Raw genomic sequence first — 21,110 nt, 5'->3', positions numbered from 1 at the left:
CTCGGAAATAACACTTCCCTTAACCCCTACAAGAACTGCTAAACCACAGAAGCTCACAAAAAATCACAGGAACTTCCACTGCAAAAGAAGCTTCAATGGCATCCTTGTTAGTCTCCATCAGTTTCCCTATGCCTCTGTCCGCCCCTAAACTCTCATTCAAGGTAAAAAAATCATTCATGCCCATCTTCTTGTAAGCGACAATTGTTATATTTAACTTATCCTTCTTGAATTTCTTTGTCATTTTTATTTCATTGAGTGATCCAAGAATTGAACTTTCTTAATTGAAAGGTTCTTTATTTGAGCACCGTGAATTCTTGTTGCTATTCTTATGAAGCTGAGTAAATAATTTGGTGGGTTTTGTTTTTTAAAAGAGTGGTTTTTTTCATAAAGGAATGAACTTTATGGAGTAAAGTAGTGCTAGAGATGGTATAGTGAGGTTGGGATGTTTATAAATTTGTGGGGTAAGAGTTGTTTTATAGTTTGATTCAGTTGGTGTTTTGGATGTGATTTAGGAAAATTATGGGTTGTCATCTTGTAGGATTAGGAGTTTGGTCGTCCGTTTGTTTCCTTTAAAGGGTTCTGTGTATGATATGGATATGTTGTCTGAAAGTTTAGAGAGACTGTTTTTTTCGGCAAAAAAATTGATGGCTTTTTTGAAGGATACTATGAATGCGTATTGTGTGACAAGAGATGAGTTATTGTAGATTAATATTCCCATCAAATTCTTGGAATATAATGTTGCTAACCATTGTATACAAGTATTAGTTAGTTGTTAAATGAGAAACCAGCATTGAAAGTGAACAATGTGATCATATTTCCTTTGAGCTACATTATGATAGGGAGAGATCTTGTAGAATAGTCCATATACAGACAACTACTTGATGGTTCATTGCTGCACGAAAGTGTAGAGAAGATAAATGTTTTCACTTTAGAAGTCAATTAAAAGATTTGAGATTGAACAACTTTTGGCATGGAATTGTGTAAAATTGTAGTTTTGTTATAGAAGCTGACTGGGTGGATTAATCACACAGTCTGTGTTTTTAAATTGTTTCCACCTATTGGCCCGCATGAAAATAAATTTTCAATTCTCTTGTTGAAAACTAATAACGAGTTCCTCTTACAGTTCTGGGGTAAATGACTATTTTACTTCTGTTCTTTAATTATGATAAGATCATATCGAATGTAAGAAACTAGACATGAAATTTGAAGTTCACGTTTGTCTTAAAGTTTGGTTTGAACCAATAGTCAACATCATAGGTTAATTCATAGAAATGCTGACTTTTTGTATATATCTGGTTGCATGTTCAAGACTGTTACTGCTTGCAAAAATGAGCCTATGTCAATGTAGAGTTGATGTTTCATGGTGATTTAGATTCTTCCTGCCAACCACTAGTAATGGTTTATGCATAAAATCCATCACTTACCACATCATGAGTTGGTAACCTGTCCCCAACTATTATTATTTTGTATTATCACGTTGTGCTCCCCAAGTTCTTGACTTGAGTTAATAAGTTTGTGTTTTGATTTGGGACTGTTTTGTGATTGGTTTCTCAGGAATTACAACTAAGGAAATCAGCTGTTACTAGACTTTCAGGCCAAGCAACATCTGGGACAGGTATCTTAATTTCACGCCAACTACCAAAAAAGAGTTGAAGCAAGATGATTTATCATATTCAGTTGATAGTTTTTACCATTTTTGCCTGTGATGGGAACATAAGCTTGTGAAAATAAGTAACTGTTATAGCATAACATGTTGAGTTGAATTAGAAGTGCACCATGGATTGTGGGTTTGTAAGAGTTAAATTATGTAATGAAAACTTCTATTTAAAGTCAAAAAAGAAAAGAAAAGGAAAAGGGAGAAGTTCACTGGTAATGCTAACAGATAATGCATAAGAAACGTGAAGACCTGCCTTCTACTTGCTCTCTTATATGACTTCAAATTTTGTTTACAGCAACGAACCTTTTGGTCCCTTGCAACGCAACTGGAGAGATACTTTCTGTGAATCAGAGCTGCGGTGGATGTCTAGCAACTCCCACCAACCATTTTTACCGACTTGTTTCTAGTTGTATGCATTTAAGCTCTTGTACTCACAAAATAATAACTGGTTATTGGGTGGGGCCAGATATAGATGATGGCTGGGGATTTGTAGAAGGTTTCGTTAATCAAATTACTTGATTTTATTTTATCATGAATGATCTGACTGGCTCATTTCATTTTTCTTGTACTGTAGACTTTGATGTTGAAGTGAATATCAGAAATATCGATCGATCAGAGAATGATGAATTTCTTTTTATAATTGGACCAAAGTAAAATAATAATGAAATCTTTAGTTTTCCTTGATAAACATTTTCTATCATATATATGAGCTCCTCTGAAATGTTAGGATGATTTCTTGGAAGGAGCCATGGACTTCTAGAGAAAGAACAAAGCTTGCTTACACACCTACCATGATATTATGTTTTATGCTCTTGGTAGAGTCGATGGTGGAGGGTTTTAACGAAATTCATTTTGAAGTGATTATAGCTATTTGTTTCAGTCAGAGCTACGTTATAACAGCATCATTTTCTTAGCACTTATATTGCAGAAGTGTTGGCATGTCATGCTGTGCATGGAATAATTTATGTTTATGCATACCCATTGTCATTGCTGAATGGCATTGGTGCATTTTGGCTTGCATCAAATTAGTTCCTGGTACCGTTGAGGATTAAGGTGAGGACTTTTTTTCAAACTTGAAAGACCAATGCAGCTCTTGAATTTTTGTGTCTCAGGGCTCGTAACAATTTGCTGCGCTTGCTTATGGCAAGCTGCTGCGTTGCAAATGGACAACCCATGATTCTATTACCATCTATCCTGTAAAATTGGTGCACAAAACGTGGTCCAATGCTTGTTCTGTTTAGTTTAATTCGGATCCTATGTTGTCGAGTGCTCTCTAGCGAGCAATGCAAGCAACCAGATTATGAAACCCAATGCCGAGACTCATGGTCAAAGCCCGTGGAAGCAACTTTAGTTGAAATCATTCTTTCAAGAATGCCGTAATTAGTTGCCTAATATTGCATTGACATAGTTGATCCTAGAGTCTCGAGGTTATCAGATAATTCATTCTATCAAGAAAACCCTTAATGGTGTTATTTGCATCGGTATGGTTGGTACTTAGAACGTTTTCAATTAGTTTCAGCTTTTGTCTCTCACTTTGTCTCATATCATGTATGATTTCTCTCATTTTGTTGGGAAACAATTTTAAGTGGGTCTTTGCATTCCTCTCCCCCTTTTCTATTAAGCACAACTAAGATTCCATCTTTTGTCAAAACAGATGATAGTTGAGAAGTGGTCCCAAAGAGCTCAGTGAAGCTCTTGGTGGTATGTTGAAGCTTGAAACCTAACTCAATTTCAATTCTAACATTAATTTATCAGGGTTCTATCATCATCTTTTTACGGGGAGATTACCAATCCATTTGCTGATATAGTTAAAAATAAGCATGCGTCAGATTTTGATTGGATTTTCTCGACAAAACATGCTATGTAAAGCCGCAATAGTAGTGGTCCCGATTCTAGGGTTATGCAAACTCTGAATCTAGTACTCAAGTAATCTTTTTTAGCCCTAATTAGTTGACTAATTAATTATGCATCTGGTAACTTCACTTGCTTTCGAGAGGGAAGAATCAGAACAACGAAGGTTCAGCTACATCCAGGTGTCCATTTAGATATGTTGTGTAGCTCTAGCATTTTCAGGTATGTATTTGCTGGTTGGACTTGCTTAAATGGTCACGGAGAGCCCCGGGGGGCATGCAAGAGTGCTCAAAGAACCAGGTGGTGTACGTTTGACGCCTATTGCTGGGGAACCCTTGAAATGCACGTAGTCTCCACGTAACCAATTACTGATGAATGAATTTGCCTCATAGGTTGGCATGCTTCATTAGCATGATTTAACATCAGGGTTTACATAAATATGTGAACAAATAATGAACATTACTGGTTTTAGCAAGCTGCTGTTGCTGTCTTTTGGTCTGGTTCAGAGACCGTTCTTGAGTTTTTGGATGGCTTCGTCAATTATCAAGTCTTTCCTCTCTAAGAACCTTCAGTTCCTTTGTTCAATTCAATTTGAGTTATCAAAATAACAAAGTTATTGTCAATGTGTTATAGTGATTGATCAGAAAATTCATCACAAGTTCTGAGCAGGAGCAGTACTGTTCGTCATCCTTATAAGAGCGTGAGCGTGCGTGTGCAAGAGAGAGAGAGATAAGAGAAACGTCTGAACTGTAAAGACGAAAAGAAGAAACAAAATCATTTTGATTAATGGTAAAGGGTTGAGAAGAAAATTTAGATTCCAATATATTCACACTGAAACTAAAGTTTTTCCAGCAATCTGATGCACCCAACTTCCTTTCTGAAATCTATGAACAGGAAACTAGAGGGTTCTTACTCAAAAGCAACAAAAAAAAGGTTCTATTATAGCTTGAGCATTGCTTACAGTACAAATTTCAAAGATCTTTCTTGCGAAGCTCGTATTTCTCAAAGTTATGAACAAGAAGCTAACTTGTCATATGTGTACTCTAATCACAGGCCTCAAGCTAGAAATTATGAGAAAATGTCAGACACCAAAAACTTTGCTACTTAAGTGAAGTATGCGATTCGTTGCATAGCTAAAATTATACAGATTTCCCCCTTCACTGTAAAGGAGAAGTTAAGAGATGAGACGAGAAGAAACCCTAAGCTCAGGAGAAATATATATCAAATATTACCTCAGATTGTACAGATTTGTCAAAGCTTTTTTAAGTCAAATTAAAACTTCAAATATCAAACCTTGTCAAGAGATCTAAATCTTTATCAAGCAGGTAAATCTCCAAAATTTGTCTTTTTTGTACATGACGGTCTTCATGTTCTTCTTCTTCTTCATTACTTCATCATCAAGAGTGGACATTATTTCTCAGGAAGGATTTGTGAAAGAGCTGCTGTTGCCCTTATCAAGAACCCTAAATCCTACTCCGTTATTAGGAGCTTCAATTGGCTGCTTACTTTCATGGTTGGATTCTTCACCTTGGTCAGTGCCAGAAGCTATATGTTGGTTAGTGGATCTCTCTCTTTCAGCCCCTCTATATTTATGCAAGTACCTTACCATAGCCTCTGCATGGTCGTCAAACCCTAGAGAAATGAGAGCCCAACAGATGTCATCTCCGTTCACTGTCTTGCGGTTCTCCTTCTGACACTTATCAGATGCCTCGCCAGTTACAAAACTTATAAATTCTGTCGCGCATTCTTGCATGGTTTGTTTTGCTTCTTTGGAGATCTTGGCAGTTGGTGGCAGGATTTTCTTCATCATCCGACCCACATTGGCAACAGGCAACAATCTATCTTGCTCATCATCCATTTCTTCTTAATAAGAAATTGCTCTTTGCTTTGCAAACTCTCTTGTTAATAGTTGCCTAAATATATGTGTGTGTATGCATGTGTATGTGTATGTGTCTCCACACAGTATGCACATGGATGCATATCGATACATATAACAAGTTGTTGAATTATATAGAAAAGAATCATGTTGCAGATGATTTGACAAAAAAAAGATTTTAAAAAAGTTGATTTAGTTGTCTGGTAACGCTATAGTTACTTTAATTTATTCAGGATTTTTTATACTTGATTTTGATTGTGTGTTTAGTTTTGTCAGTAAGTTTTTTTATATTCTACTGATCGTTAAGTCATCAATTGATTAATATATCTCTTCTTATTAATAAAAAAAAATTGAATTAATGATTGTCACTAATACAAAAGACAAGATTAAATAAAAAAGATTGTTAGAGTAACTAATAACAAAGACTATGATTTCTTAAATTTATTTTAAAATTAAATGACGACTCACGATTCTCGATATTAAATATATAAATATTCAGTGTCACGTAATATACTGAGATATAATATTAATGTTATATTTAATACGGTTAAAATGACCATTCATAATTATTGAGATTTTATATTGAAATTTGAAATCAATGCTTTGTTATTATAAAGTTATAAAAATCAAAATAGGTTGCTTCACCAATGGAATTCCAAGAAAATATAATGGATGTTTTATTAATTCAAATTGCATAACCTAATTCTAATTTGATTGAAAAGGAAGAAAAGAAATTAGAACACAATTAAAAAAAAAAAAAAAAAACAATGTTGAGCTTTTCGTGAATTTGATATTGTGATAGATTTTATAATTATTATTTTAAAAATTATATTTTTTTAAAAAATATAAATTATATCTTTTTCGTAATCAAAATTTCAAGAAAGAATTTTTAATAGAGCTTATGTAAAACTATAATGCATATTAATTAGGTAAACACCTTCAAAATTATAATTAAAACAAAATACAATTTTAATCGCATCTCTTTACACTACAAGAAAAAAAGATGAGGATTAGTTTGGTCAACCTAAATATTAGTAAACCTAGTAACTTAGCTAGTTCCCCAGCTGCAAAGCTGATTAGGTATTGGTCTCCCATACAGCACCACCTTTTTTTAAAATATCCAGATAATCGGCAGCCCTTTCTGCTTGCAGTGTATTAGGACTGTTCATATAATACTATTTTCTACAAATTCAAATGAGTGGACTCCGTTTGTGCACGTTTGCATGTTTTGGGATTAACCTAAGCAATACCTAAAAAGAACTGATTTTAAGCACTAGCTTGCAAGTGCTAGCCTCTGATTTACCTCAAGCTTAATTAGGCTAGATTTTAGGTTTCTCTCTATACGGCATCAGAGCATTTGCATCATGAGTATAATGAAACAGTTTGGTTGGACATACTGCTAGTGGGAACTCAAAAACTTTAACTATTGATTATAGCAAGAGGCAAGATCAGTTAATTTAATTACTTGTAGTGAACTGAAATTAGGTTTTCAAAGGGATTCTTTAGTGATCAAAACTGTTTTTTTTTTTTTTTTGAAGTTTGATGATAGTGCCAAATCTTGAAATGGACTATTTTTTTTTTATTAGATTTATGTATTAGAAACTAATATAAATTATTTCCTGAGATCTCACCTAACAGTTTATGTTTTTAGGTTGAATTGGTTTTTTGATATGGTATCTGAGACTTGATGATCAAGCGATCATGAATTCAAATCTTACTATTTTTATTTATGTGATAAAACATTAAGCACAAGCTTTTAGGTTGAGATAATTTTTTAATATTATACTTTTAAATAGTTCAATGATGCATATTCTTTTCTTTTAGTGGCTATTTTGTGCCATGCTTAGTTGAATTTTGTTAGTAAATAATTTTTTAGGCATAATAATCTATGAATCGAATCAAGCTCATTTCTTTTTAGGCATATCCTCGTTTCTTATATTAGGTATAATCGTACGATAGATGATAAACTATTCAACAGAGGTTGCACTTAATATTACTAACTTTTGAACGTGCTGGTCTAATTTATAATTAGGAGCAAGTATTGGTGGGGCCAGTAATCTAGATTTTTGGTATGCTATATCTTTGAATAAAACCTAGTACGAGGTTATTTACAATTTAAACAAATTAATATTTAAGTAGCTCGTGGTTATTATCTCGATAATAAAAAGAAATTCATTTTAAAATTATTTAAAAAATGGATTTATCTTATGCATTTATCCTTTCCTTTTTAAACCAAACATGTTTTCGTCTTTTCTATATCCGTCCCTCCAGTTTTGAGACGCTAACCAAAATTTTAAAACTTAGTTTCTTTCACATTCTTGTAATCTGATTTGATTATCATCCATTAGCACTAATTAATGCCTTATATATAGCAAAGTATTAACATTGGGGTCAGCCATTGATATATAGTCCGAATTCAACTAACTCATGATTGTTAAAATATGTTAGCTTTACACTTTAATCATTATTTTCTGCGAACTTTAAACAATCTTCATGTATAGAGCTTCGAAAAAACCTCTTGTTGTGTAGAAAACATCTCATGCATACTTTCTATAAGTATATAAGCTTAAAATGTCTTCCATATTCTATCTACTTACATTGCTGAGATTTGCTTTATGCATCATTATTTCAGGTTTTAATCAAAAGGGTTGGCTTAAAAAAAGACATTTTTCATGAATATAATGGATGACGACTAGCTTAAAAACGGACAAAATGAGATCAACTTAATTTATGTCTGAAAGATAACATGGGAATAAATGCCTTAATTGTTAAAGAAAAAAGATATATATATATATAGATATAGCCTGCAGGACCACACACAATCTCTATGACTTTTGTATATTATGTTCAACCTATCGCCAAATGACTATTTGAATCACTTATCGAAGTTCATAAATTGAAAACTTGCTGAATAATCAACCTACATACTACCAGAGAATTCAGAAAAAGTAACGGAGTAAAACGAGTTAGTTTTTAACAGTAGTATTTATCCCCGTGTAAAGTACCGATAAAAACTTTTTTATACACCGATACAATATTTTATTGGTATATATTATATAATTTTCTACAATGAGATAGCTAGGAACCTCTTGATACTCACTATTTGAGGTTTTGTTTACTGAATCTTAGCTTGGCTCAAGTTTATGACTTGGAAGAACATTTTTGATAGGGTTTGGAGATGCTTCTTCGAAAACCCATTTAGGGTTTATAACTTATTTAGGGTTTCTAGCAAGGGACCGAAGAAATAGATAAAGAAGTGGCTATATACACGCACTAAATCCATACAATGAAGTAATGATCCGTAAACCCTAGCAAGATATCTGGAAGTCATTTCTTTGTACAAGGAGTTGGAATACTTCTTTTGTTGGCCATAAACTTTGTTGAGATTCCATTCCTTTTGGTACCTTAATTACTCAAAGAGGCATCTCATGCTTCTCGTTCCTTTTCTTTTCTTTTGGGTCTAAGCTAGCCATAGTACCTACTTGAAATATATTTTTTATAGTTTAAAGAATGACTTTTGTGTATTGAATAAAAAAATCACTGCCTTCTTGGGGAATTAGGATCCTTCCACCCTCTACTTTTAAAAGAAAAAAATAATCCTTTCAACCCTAATTAATCTCTTGTAAAAGTTTGGGAAATTAATTAAATGCATAGTGGATAGGAATAAACCCTTTTTTTATTTGTTAAAGTGTTTCCTATCATAAGTGCATGCAGGAGGGCGGTAAGTTGTTGAAGACAGCATTATTCTTTTTGCCCAACTAGGCCTTTCTTTTGTCAATTAAAGTTGGTACTCTTGAGTTAACTAGTTTCTATATCATGATTATATCCATTTCTCTCGCTACTTCGATCAAAAACAATGTACCCACTTCAAATTTAAAGTTTCTAAGATTGAAATTCGTGCTCGGCTAGCTAGGTAACCTGTTCATGTTCTATTCAACGTACCAGCACATAAGAACTTCCTCATGCATCTTAATTTGCGAGGAATTGAAAAGACATAAATTAATTATCTAAATGACCAAAGAATAACTTGAGTAACGCATGATTACCGTCTCATAATAGAAGAGAATGAGATAGAAAAAACTTGTTTTAATTTCATGTAATTATTGTCTTGAAATTACTTTAAAATTATACCATGAATATGTTTATTTTATATTTTCATTTTAATTTCTTCAAGTAAATATATTTTTAGCTTTTTTATATCTATTTCTTAGATACCAACCAAACACAACTTATAGCTTTATCATCACTTGCTTCTTGCCTTTCCATGGGTGGCATTCATGCCTTCATGAGTAAAAAAAATTAGGGCACCTTGGCCGCGGCAGGGAGGAACGAATTTCAGCATGTCGAGAGCATCACTCTTAATTTGCCAAATTATCTTCTATCGATAAGTTAAACTTAAACTTAAATTGTTTTTCTTCCTGGGATTGATTAAAACTTTTTGAATGAATGGAGAATATGTTGTCAGTGATAGGAAATTGGAAGCCATGTTGGGTTTGGTATTATATTTTATATATGCAGTCAAATCCAAGCAACACCATATATATTTGTGATTATAGGGGGGAGTTTAGCTTTGTTTTTGTTAGTTGAGGTGAATGCTAAGATAAGTTCGTGTTTGATTTGCAATGCATGATGTTTTTTTAAAATATTTTTACTTGAAAATGTATTAAACTAATATTTTTTTATTATTTTTAACATCAACATATTAAAAAGATAAAAAATATTTAAAATTTATTAATTTAATTTTTTTAAAAAAAATTTCAAAAATCTAGCAAAATAAAGTGTCTTGCACTCGTAAACAAAAAATGATTAAGTTATAAGCTTAACCTTGTTTAGTTGATGAAATCTTCACAATCATCCTCTCCAAGATAATGATTACACAAATTATGTTTCTCAAATTCAAGCCATGGCCACAAAAGCATAGTTACTAGTTAGGGTGACTAATACACGAAAAATAAATAAATTCAAGTGGGCATAGCCTTAAAAAAAAAAAAAAAAAAAAAAAAAAAAAAAAAGGAGGAAAAGAGAGCAATGTTTGGACCTCGGCTCATTTCAAATTGTTGAAGGGCTCTACTATTCAAGCTAGTTTTTGGACTCAAGACAAGCCATTGTAGAATTGTCAGTGTTCAAGAAAGAGCATCTAAGCCTAAAGTTTGTAAAGAATGCATAAGCCCATTATGGTTAAATGCTGGGCAAGCATCTGTATTGTTAATTGAATGGGGCTAATTATATTGTTTTTGCATTATGATCCTATAAGGAGAGACTATATTGTTTATTTTCAAATTGTTTGGGGACTAACTTACAATTGACTGGAGATATGCAAGTAGAAACCTAATGGCATTAAGATGGTGTCCAATCACATGTGTCCACATGTGCAATTCACGTCATAGTTTCTAGATCTAGTTGGGAAATTGACTCACATCAGATCAATTCATGAGTTACTGGATCAATTTAGGTGAAATGAATTTTTTTTTATTAATATGATATTGTTTTGTTTTTTTTTTTTGATAATCATATCTAAATTAAATTTGATTAAATCAGTCAAATTATTGGAAATTTAATTAACTCAATTAAGTTTTTTTAAGATAAATGCTTTTTTTATAGTTTAAGTTGAAGCTAGACTTTACTTGGAAATATTTTAACTGTTATTTTATGTGGGTACCATCCTTCAATTTTTTTTTTCAATTCATATTTGGATTGTAATTATTTTTGCAGTTGTTCTCATTATTTTGTTCTTTAATTACCAAAACTTAAGCTATGGTGTATATTACTATTTAAGTAATTAAATTATATTTCAAGTTATTATATGTATCCCTATTTAAGAACGAGCTAATAAACTAGAATCAAGAGCAAAATAATCCGAATTCAGCACTTGTGAAGAAATTTCTTCAAGTTCACTTTATATTCTTCACATTTCATCGATCTTGTTTAGGAGTGTGGTTACAGTTGTTTTTTAAAATAATTTTTCACTTGAAAATACATCAAAATAATATTTTTTTTATTTTTAAAAAATTATTTTTGACATCAGCACATCAAAATAATTTGAAAATATATAAAAAAAATTTAATTTAAAAAAAAAAAATTAATTTTTTTTTTAAATACACAAACTAAAACCAGCTTGTGATGAATTTATCCTATAAATCACCAACGACTATTATCTTATAAAAAACTAATTCTCAATCGAACAATCGTTTTTATGCATTAAATTAATTTACCTTATAGTCTCACTCGTTTTTCTTTTCTTTTCTTAACATAGTTATTATTTATTAGATTGCTTGTTTGGTTTGAGCAATTCTATAGTTTTTATGATGCAATCGAGGCCACTGCTAATAAGATTTGTTACAAATTTGAGTAAATAAAAGGTGCTGAACACTAAAATGTTTAAGAAATCCCAAAAAAATCAAAGTAATTAAATAAGAACAAAACATACCCCAGATAAGAATTTGCAAAGACAAGATTGAACACAGAGCCGAACCTCTCCTCCTTGCGCAACTTTCCTAAAATCCACAGATATTCAAGCTCTCTTCCCTCACTAGAGACACCTTTTCTCTCCCTAGAAGTCGATGAGCATCTGCGAGCTGTGCTTGAAGTACTGTAACTAAAAGAGCTTTAGAGATAACCATTTAGGTAGTGGTCCAGTGGTAAAAGCTTGGAACCAAGATGTTTGTTTCCTCTGTGATCTCAGGTTCGAGCCTTAAGTTGCTCATATGATGATCACTGGAGGCTTACATGGTCGTTAACTTCAGGGCCCATGAAATTAGTCGAGGTACGCGCAAGCTGGCCCGAACACCCAAGTTAAACTAAAAAAAAAAGAGCTTTAGAGATGGAAAATCGTAAACCTTAAGCATAAACAACACTTCACAGCCACAATTGCGAGTTAATCACTAGGGGCTGCTATAGAAATGCAGGAATCTCGTTAGGAACATGAAAATCCAGGGAAGATCAAAGATCTATGGAAATATATGTATGATTTTATTTGTTCCAGTTGAACATAATTTATAGTCTTATAGATTAATTAATATGCATTTATATTTATTTATAGACGGTCCAAAAACGACTAGTATTGAAGCGTTGACTCTGATATTTTAATTTTCAATGAACATGGTCAGCTCCCATTGCGGCAACTTGATGGCCGTTAATATTGTTTTTTTTTTTTTTTTTTTTCCTCAGCCAACGAAAAGTAAATGTGGGGATATGGCAATTTGGCCCCACTTTGAGAATATCCACCTCGTTTATCCAATAATATATAAATATATATAAACTTGAATCATCGTACAACTACTATAGCCAGTTAATTTAATGATAAATTTTCTACTTGGATAATTTATAATCTTAAGAACATGTAATTATATTAACATATTAATATATCAAGAAGAATTCGATCAATTCTGTTGGACAACGAATTCAAGATTTGAATATAAAAGATTTAAGAAGAAAAACATATTTTATTAGCTATAAAACTATTTGTTTTTTTATAATTATAATGTGATTAGCATGACGATTAAATAATATCTAATTAACCTAGCTGGCACAAGGTTTTGTAGCCAACAGAATCAGACCATGGCCTGCAGTGAATGGCTGCCGAAGAAACTTGTTCGAGCAGTACTCTTTATTAGTAGCTTTTTAATTAATTAATTAAAGTGCTATCTATAGATTAAGTGCATAATGAGGCAAATCTTATATTCTTTTGAAAGGAAATAATTTTTTTAAATATTTTATACGTTAATCAAAACTAATTAATTATTTTTAAAATAATTCTAACACACACACACACACACATATATATATATAATAGTAAAAATGGAGAACTAGGGTTTCAATATGAACCTTGCTTTTTTTTTTTTTCCTCTAAGAAAATAATGATATGGGTTATCTTTTAGTGGTTTGTGTGATTGGTATTGTTCTACATGATATTATTTTAAAAGTAAATTACAATAATATTTTTTTAAAATAAATATTTTTAACATTACCATACCAAAATTATTTAAAAATACAAAAAAAATTATTAATTTAATATTTTTAAGTGAAAAAAAATTTTGAAAAACAGATTATAAAGTATAAAACAAAACCCTTTTTTTTTCAAGACACCATCCATATAATTCATCATGCATTACTTTATAATTACCTTATTAGCATTTATAATACCTAATTTCCCACTATAAAATTCAACTATTAACTTAATCAATAACTAATTTCTCAAAAAAGAAAATCAATAGCAAGACAAGTACTCGTCTTCCTAGTCTAACCTATAAATTTATTGAGTCAATTCACGTGCGTGTGGTCTCCACCTTGTATATATATTTCCTTTTCCTTTTTTCCGAACCACGCTGGCTAGGTTTAGTCATCAAAAACTGCATCAAAATTCGTCTTCGTCTTCTTCTTAAAATTTACACTTGCATTTGGATGAAAGTTTCAAAATCAAACAGCGCCTTAGCAGCCAGCAACATGTGCATTAATCAAATTAGTAATGGATATTAGGTGAAGCTCGTATAAACCCCATGGATCTATCTTAATATGGGGTGGATGGCAAACTTTTCCTTCTTCTTGAATCTTTTTTTATGGAGTAGAGGTTCGAATTCGTGAATTTTTAAAAGAAGGAGAAATTTCTGTAGTTCAACTAAAATAATATATCAACTAGCTTTTTTGCTAAGAAAAAACTCGAATAATGAATGTTTTTTTGTTTTTTTTTTCAAATGTTTTCTCTGAATAAATCAAGCCAACATAAGGAATGCGTCATTAAAATAGTATAAAAAGTGAATTTAATGATATGAAATTACCTGATAGAAAAATAAAAAATAAAAAAAATTCAAAATATCAGTGAAATTCGACTTAAAAATACTTAAAAGCCCATGGAAGAAGTAATTATCTTAATATCCATAGCCTATATCACTTTGAAAAAATATGCATAGTATATCTTTGATAAATTAATACTCAACGAATTAATAACATTGATTAAATAAAATTTTTGTTCGATCTTAATTTAAATTTAAAATTCAAATCATATCTTAATTAAATAATAATGCTTCATGTTTTTAGGGTATTAATTAATTTATAAATGTTTAACTGAGATTGGTTCACAAACAATGACACACTATGCGCATTTAAAATGTCAAACCTAGAGAGAACAAATTTCTCATGTCAAATATAATCTTAGAAAATTTAACTCATCTAATATACTAACTTCATTAAAATTAGCTAAACCTTGTAATTCAAATATATGTGCTATATATATATATATATATATATATATATATATATATGAATAGAAGCATGACACAAGCTCATATTTTATTGTGTCTTGCAAAAAGGTTAATATCTCTGTAATTAGTTATGACATAAATGATCTGTTTTTTTAACTAAATTTAAAGGTAACTAGAATAAAAAGTTATATTTATAAGATTTTGCATGATAAATTTAGTTTGATGAGTCAACTTATTGATTTATTGATTCAAGGCTTGAACCATATCAAATTATATTTAAATATTTTTTTAAAAAATTATTATTTCAAAGTTATTTTAAAAAATTAGGGTTGAAGTACAAGAAAAAATTATTTGAAAATTAATAAGGTAGTTTGTTCTCTATGTGTTTCGAATTTATATTCAAAGAAAAGAAATTAAATTTTTTCATAAATCAGCCAACTTAAATTCCATTTGGAAGAGATTCATCACTCTTAATAATCGTAAAAATGATCATAAAATATTATTTGAGATGTTGTTTTGAATAGTTAAAACTCAATAGATCTATTTTAAAAAAAAATGGTTATTCAAGCTTTGAATTTAATTGCTTGAAATTTTTTTCATGGGCTTTTAAAAGTCCTTCTATATAATCACCTTTTCTTTTATTTAATGCTTCTAAAGTGATTAAAAAGAAGAAGCAGCAGCAGCTTGTTAGAGAGCACAAGACACTATTTTCTCTCCTCCCTCTCGACTCCTCCTCTTTTCCCATACCATGACAAACTATTTGCTTCTCCTCTCTTGATTTTCCCCTGAAAGACAACAACCCTTTAAAGCAAAAACCTTCTTCATCAACAAGGTGAGGTGCCCTCTCTCTTGTCTTGTCTTCTTTTCCTTTTCTTTTCATGGTACTTTTGTTTTGTTTTGTGTTGATGTTATAAGTTAATTATATAGTGGTTAACGTGATGACCCTTTTGTCCAGGTTGTGCATTTCACGTTGGGATTTGACATTCCAGGCAGTTCCATGGAGGTTAGTTGACACTGTCCATTTAAAAACTTTGTTATTTACTTTTTTTCTTTCTTGCATAGATATATGTTTCTATGTAATGTTAATGTTGTGATATCTTTGTGTGATACTGGTTGCTTTGTGTTAATTATTGTGGGTAGAGTTTGAAGTTGTTGATGTTTGGTTTTACTGTTATCAGTTTATTTGATTGTTTGGAGTCTTTGAGATGAGAAGCTGGTTTGATTTCTTCGGGTTGTTTGTTACCCTTTTTTGTTGAATTATCTTCTGTTGTGGACATGTCTAATAGTTCTTGATGTTGTTGAAAACATTATTTATCCGAAAAGATTTGCTGAATGTTTATGAAGAGGGATCTGTGGTTGTTCAATTTCATTTGGGTTGTTGACATTGAAGTTATCTTTCTTTGTCTACGTCTGGTACATTTGGTATGTGGGTTTTGCTTGTGATCAGATGAATAAATGCTTGTTTTTGGTAACGATGTTAATAGATTGCGGCATTGAACATGTTGGGTGGATGAGAAGAAAGGTTTTGATTTTTTTTGCGAGAAAGATGAGCATTTTCCATCTGTTAACATTCTGGTTTGTGGGTTTTATTGAAAGATGAATATGCTGTTATTTTGTTATAATATTGGTGGTTATAGATTGAGTACTTCCTTTAATGAGCTTCTGGTTGATTAGAAACCCTTGGTTTTCCTAAGTGTGATTTTTTTCTTTTTTCTTGAATACTTAATGAACTCCTTTTGCTTGTTAACATTCTGCTGGTTTAGATGTAAAACCTGGGACTTAACTTTCTGGCGTCCTGCTGGGTTGTTCTACAATAAATTTGTAGCCAATGTTGGCATTGTTATCTAAATTAGCATGCATGGAGACAATCTTTTAAATAGTGTATGGGTTCACATTGTTAGATATCTATCTATAGTGCTTTCACAACCCTGGTTGCATCCTTATAGATGAAGGTGCTGGTGAAACCCGTCAAGAAAAATGCTGATGACAACCATTTTCTATACATGTCAGCTTCTATCAAATGCATTCGTACATTCTCTGCATATAAAATGAATAGAAGTCCCACTTATATGTTCTTTTATTTATTCAATTTTAAATATCAGAGACTTGCGTGGTCTTAGTCATAAAACTTCTTCTGAATGTGTGCTTGGCTCTGTGGTTTGTGCTGTTTTTTCCATTTTTTCTCTTTGAGTTTATGGCTCTTTAGTTTCTTAGTCTCTACCATTTTTGCAGGAGGAATCAATTCAGCTAGATCATGATTGCAATTCCACTGAAGAATCATCTACTATGCAGTTAGTTCCTCCAACATCTCCTGAGATCAGTGGTGTGTGTGGGCATCCAATAGAGAACCCTCGAGTTGGTGATGAGTATCAAGCAGAAATTCCATCCATGATATCACAAGCAGAGCATCTACAACTTGTAACAATCCCTTTTGATTCAGATGGAATATCCAGAGCTTCCCATTCCTTTCTAATAGGTTTAGCAGTCCCAATCATGTGGCTGGATGATCATATGGTTACTAGTGGAGAGGATGAAGGGTGTAGATCTCTGAGCCACCCCGGAGATGCGGTTCTTAAAAATGAGTCCAGCAAATCCAAAAAATGCAAAAAGCTTTGTACTGTGAAGAAAGAAGCTTCAGAACTCAATGCTGAACTATTGGATGATGTTAAGGAATTGAAACCAGCGACCTTTCAATCCAAGGTGGCAGGCAAAGAAAACTTAGATCTGCTGTGTAAAAGCAAAAACTATTATCCTCTTCCTGGTTTACTGCATAACCCTTGGAGAAATGCAGATGTAGATGGTTTTATTCTTGGTTTATATATATTTGGAAAAAATTTTGTTCAGATACAGAGATTCATAGACAAGGAGGTGGGGGAAATACTGTCATTTTATTATGGGAAATTTTATATGTCTGATGCGTATCGTCGATGGTCAGATACTCGGAAGACAAAAAAGAAGAAATGTGTATATGGACATAGAATTTTCACAGGGTGGAGGCAACAGGAACTGTTCTCTCGTCTGGATCCTCATGTCCCAGTGCATTTTCGAAATACTTTCCAAGAGGTACTTCACAGGTCACTGCTATAAATGGTTATGATTTGTTTCCAGTATTAAAATTCTCTTATCTGTAACCACATATATACATCTGCTTAGATATCTATAAATGAATAGCAGGAACAAAGAGTTGGAGCTACAGACCTAGATTGGCCAGAAATTTAGTTTTCTTCCTGCTAAATAGCGTAGGGGTTCAAAATAGTTTCTTTAATTGTTTCCTGTCATACTGCAACCTCATTGAAGTTTATAAATTATTTAAGTATAGCAGTAACTCAATTTTTGACTTACTAGAAATGGTTTTAAAAAATCCATACTGTGAGGCCTCATATTTGGAGTTCAACTTCACTCCTGATGTTTTTTGGAACACAAGGGATATTATCTTCTCTAACGGGCATATACTTGTTAGGAAAGGATTCCATGAGAGGATAAGCAAACACATTGAGTTGATATGTCATTACAGCTATCAAACATTACTTCTTCTTTTAATAACTTGTGGCATAGTGCTAGAATTTCAATTTCTCTTTTTCTTAGGTTGGAAATTATTAAACCTTGCACTGCGAAATTCATGCCTAATCACCTTCTTGCATAACTCATAGCATTCTGTTTCCATATTTTCCAAGAACATTCTTGTATCCTTGGTCTCTATTTTTTATTGCTTTGTAAGAAAATATTAGAATCTTTGTGGTGGATGGAGTGTTTTCTGGCTACTATTTTCCAACCTACGTGGGCATTCATCTAGATTTACTTTCTAGTTTTTGACAGGAAAATGTTGTCATTGCTTGTTTACTTTGTTATCAGGTCTCTATGGAATTTACCAAGGGTAAAATCTCACTAGAAGATTATGTATTCAAATTAAAGGCCACTGTTGGCATTCAAGTTCTTGTAGAAGCTGTTGGTATCGGTAAGGGGAAAGATGATCTCACTGGTCTTGCCATGGAACCTGTAAAAAGCAATCCTTTGTTTCCTGATTGTCCAGCTGGTAAAGATTACTCCTCTCTTACAGCCAGTGAGATAATCAAGCTTTTGACTGGGGGCTTCCGTTTGAGCAAAGCTCGCTCCAATGACATTTTTTGGGAAGCTGTTTGGCCCCGTTTGCTGGCAAGAGGGTGGCACTCTGAGCAACCACAGAATCAGGGTTATGTTGACACCAATCACTGTCTTGTTTTTCTCATTCCTGGCATTAAGAAATTTTCAAGAAGAAAACTTGTGAAAGGTAATCACTACTTTGACTCTGTCAGTGATGTTTTGAGCAAAGTTGCATCAGAACCAATGCTTATTGAGCTTGAAGCTGAAGAAACTAGAGGCAGCATCTGCAATGAAGAGGATGGCTGGGATCCAGGAGTACCATCAAACCTGGATGATCAATCCATTTGTCAACCCCGCCAATTTCTTAAACCTCAGGTTTCTAAACGCAATCTGAACCATGTGAAGTTCACTGTTGTGGATTCAAGTTTGGACGGAGGGAAAAAGTCCAAGGTGAAAGAAATGAGATACTCTCCAGATGATTTGAAAGTTATGCCCTTGTTCACCACTCTTTCAGGTAGAACTCCAAGGATTTTTTTGGAGAGCACACTGGATAAAAATGATCTAGATGCTCTTGGTATGCCATTGGATGGTGAAGAGAAAATGAATGATGTTGACTGCAATGAGGGTGGTACATTTCATGCATGCAGCTCGAACTCTACGAAGTTCACCATTGTAGACACCAGTTTGTTACTTGGAGGAATATTAGTAAGGCCAAGAGAACTAAGATGTTTACCAGTTGAGTATGACTGTGCTTCTGAAATGACCAATGCAACTGAGAATGAAACCAATTCCTCTGACAATTCACTGGTTCAGCACGCACCAGATGCAGCTAATAGACCCAACTATAGAAGGGGTATATTTGACAAGAGCTACCAGGACGAAAGCTCCGAATTGAAAGAACCCCAGTCAACGAGAACTTTAAAGCACCAATCAAGTCGAAGGGCAAAATCCAGCCAGTCAAATTACTTGGTCCCACCAGTGAAACGACAGAGACTAACTGTTTGTTCTGATACAGAGATGAGCGATGTCATTGAGAATTTCTCTGGAGGCATGCGGTCAAAACAAGGGAGGGTTTGTTTAGCTTTGAAAGCACCAAGTGCTGGCAGCAAAGCCTTTAAAGTCCGTGGTTATCGAAAGAAATCATCATCAACTAAACCCTCAGCTAAATGTGATCCAGAAGAGGAGAATGGCGGGGGAATGTTGAGTGCAAATTCTTTTGGTTTAGGAAATTCTCAGAGAGAAAATGTGGAACATCAATCCCCGCTTTTGATTGATCTGAATCTACCTCGAGTTGCATTGGACTCTAATAATGGAGAAGTGGTGCCCATGGAAGTGGAAAACATCCAAAGAATAAATGCCAATAATAAATGTTATCCATCTCAGTCAGATAATACCAATGCCAACATGTTGAGTACCTCTGTTGATGTTACTCCTGCAGCAGAGGAACCTGATATGAACCCCAGAAGGCAAAGCACAAGAAACAGGCCAATGACCATTAAAGCATTGGCAGCTCTTGAATATGGATTCTCGGAAGTGAAGAAGAGGCCAAAGAGCGTTGGAGTTCGCACAGACAAGAAATCCTGTTTTAGAGTCCTTCCTCGGGTCCAACAACATAGTAGAAGTACCATAAAGACATGCAGTGTCGGTGCTGGTATTGTGGATTTGAAGGAAGAAAGGGATGCTAGTGGAGCCTTCATTGTTGAATGAAAGCTCCTGAAAGAATTCAAGTTACATTCTCCCACATACATTAACCAACAGGTCAAATATCTTGCAGCGCTATCTCATTAAAGATCATTCTGCACCCCACCCTTTCCAGCACTCAATTTTACCAAGAATAGGATTGTAGTATAATTAGTCAATATCTTCTGATCTGTTTCACAATAGGGAATCACTGAGAGAGTAAGTGAGCTACAAAGCACGTGTTTTAGATTCTTGCAATCACTGATTTCATCGCTACACAAGGACTAGGGACAACCATGTTGTTAACCTGATGACCCACTAGCTATCGAAGTCACATTTCTTGTGACAATCTGAAAGAAGGTTGCAGGGCTGCAGCTGAAGATTGTTTTTTTGAAAAACAGGAGCGTATGCGGACAAATATGGCTCGTGTCACTTATGACTGATTTCTCAGCATTGAGAAGTTGATCTCATCATCTGCTGCAGGAAAACAAAGTTACTGTTTCAAGAAGGAAGCATACTGTTCATGTCTGGTCACCTTTTGTCAGTGTAAAGTAGCTTGCACATATCAACTCTTCATCACTTGTGGACAAATATTGCCCGAGGAGGTAGATGGTCCTTCTTTTGTATTTTTTTAATGTCATAAGAGAGCCTCCAACTCTAGAGCACTAGCGCGTGCTAGGATTGCTTTTGTGTTTGACGTTTGAAATTGATATTTGAAAAAATAGATTTTTAAAAAAAAAATTATGAATTGTAAAGGTTTTAAAAGAAA

General features: G+C 33.1%; 2 protein-coding genes and 1 long non-coding RNA gene across 4 annotated transcripts; 2 read left to right on the top strand and 1 right to left on the bottom strand.

The window, feature by feature from the left end:
- Positions 1-2,261, top strand: LOC118047640 (uncharacterized). Its single transcript, XR_012169899.1, has 3 exons — positions 1-161; positions 1,555-1,615; positions 1,953-2,261. It is a non-coding gene; the product is annotated as an uncharacterized lncRNA (long non-coding RNA).
- Positions 2,262-4,407: 2,146 nt separating this feature from the next.
- LOC118047639 (nuclear transcription factor Y subunit B-4) lies at positions 4,408-5,451 on the bottom strand. The gene has a single exon (XM_035056980.2). The coding sequence runs from the start codon at positions 5,364-5,366 to the stop codon at positions 4,926-4,928; it is 441 nt and encodes a 146-aa protein (XP_034912871.1). The 5' UTR covers positions 5,367-5,451; the 3' UTR covers positions 4,408-4,925.
- A 9,799-nt stretch (positions 5,452-15,250) lies between these two features.
- LOC118047638 (uncharacterized) lies at positions 15,251-21,110 on the top strand. 2 transcript variants are annotated; one of them, XR_004687339.2, is made up of 5 exons: positions 15,251-15,413; positions 15,537-15,584; positions 16,814-17,644; positions 18,434-20,419; positions 20,546-21,110. XR_004687339.2 is itself a non-coding variant. In XM_035056979.2 (4 exons), the coding sequence occupies exons 2-4, from the start codon at positions 15,579-15,581 to the stop codon at positions 20,366-20,368; spliced, it is 2,772 nt and encodes a 923-aa protein (XP_034912870.1). In that variant the 5' UTR covers positions 15,251-15,413; positions 15,537-15,578; the 3' UTR covers positions 20,369-21,107. The 2 variants fall into 2 exon arrangements, 1 of the variants encoding a protein (XP_034912870.1); XM_035056979.2 differs by having other exon boundaries at positions 18,434-21,107.

The sequence above is a fragment of the Populus alba genome, chromosome 5 (genome assembly GCF_005239225.2).
Source record: "Populus alba chromosome 5, ASM523922v2, whole genome shotgun sequence".
NCBI lineage: Eukaryota > Viridiplantae > Streptophyta > Magnoliopsida > Malpighiales > Salicaceae > Populus > Populus alba.
The sequence above is the reverse complement of the archived record's forward strand: the minus strand, read 5'-3'. Positions and strand labels throughout refer to the sequence as shown.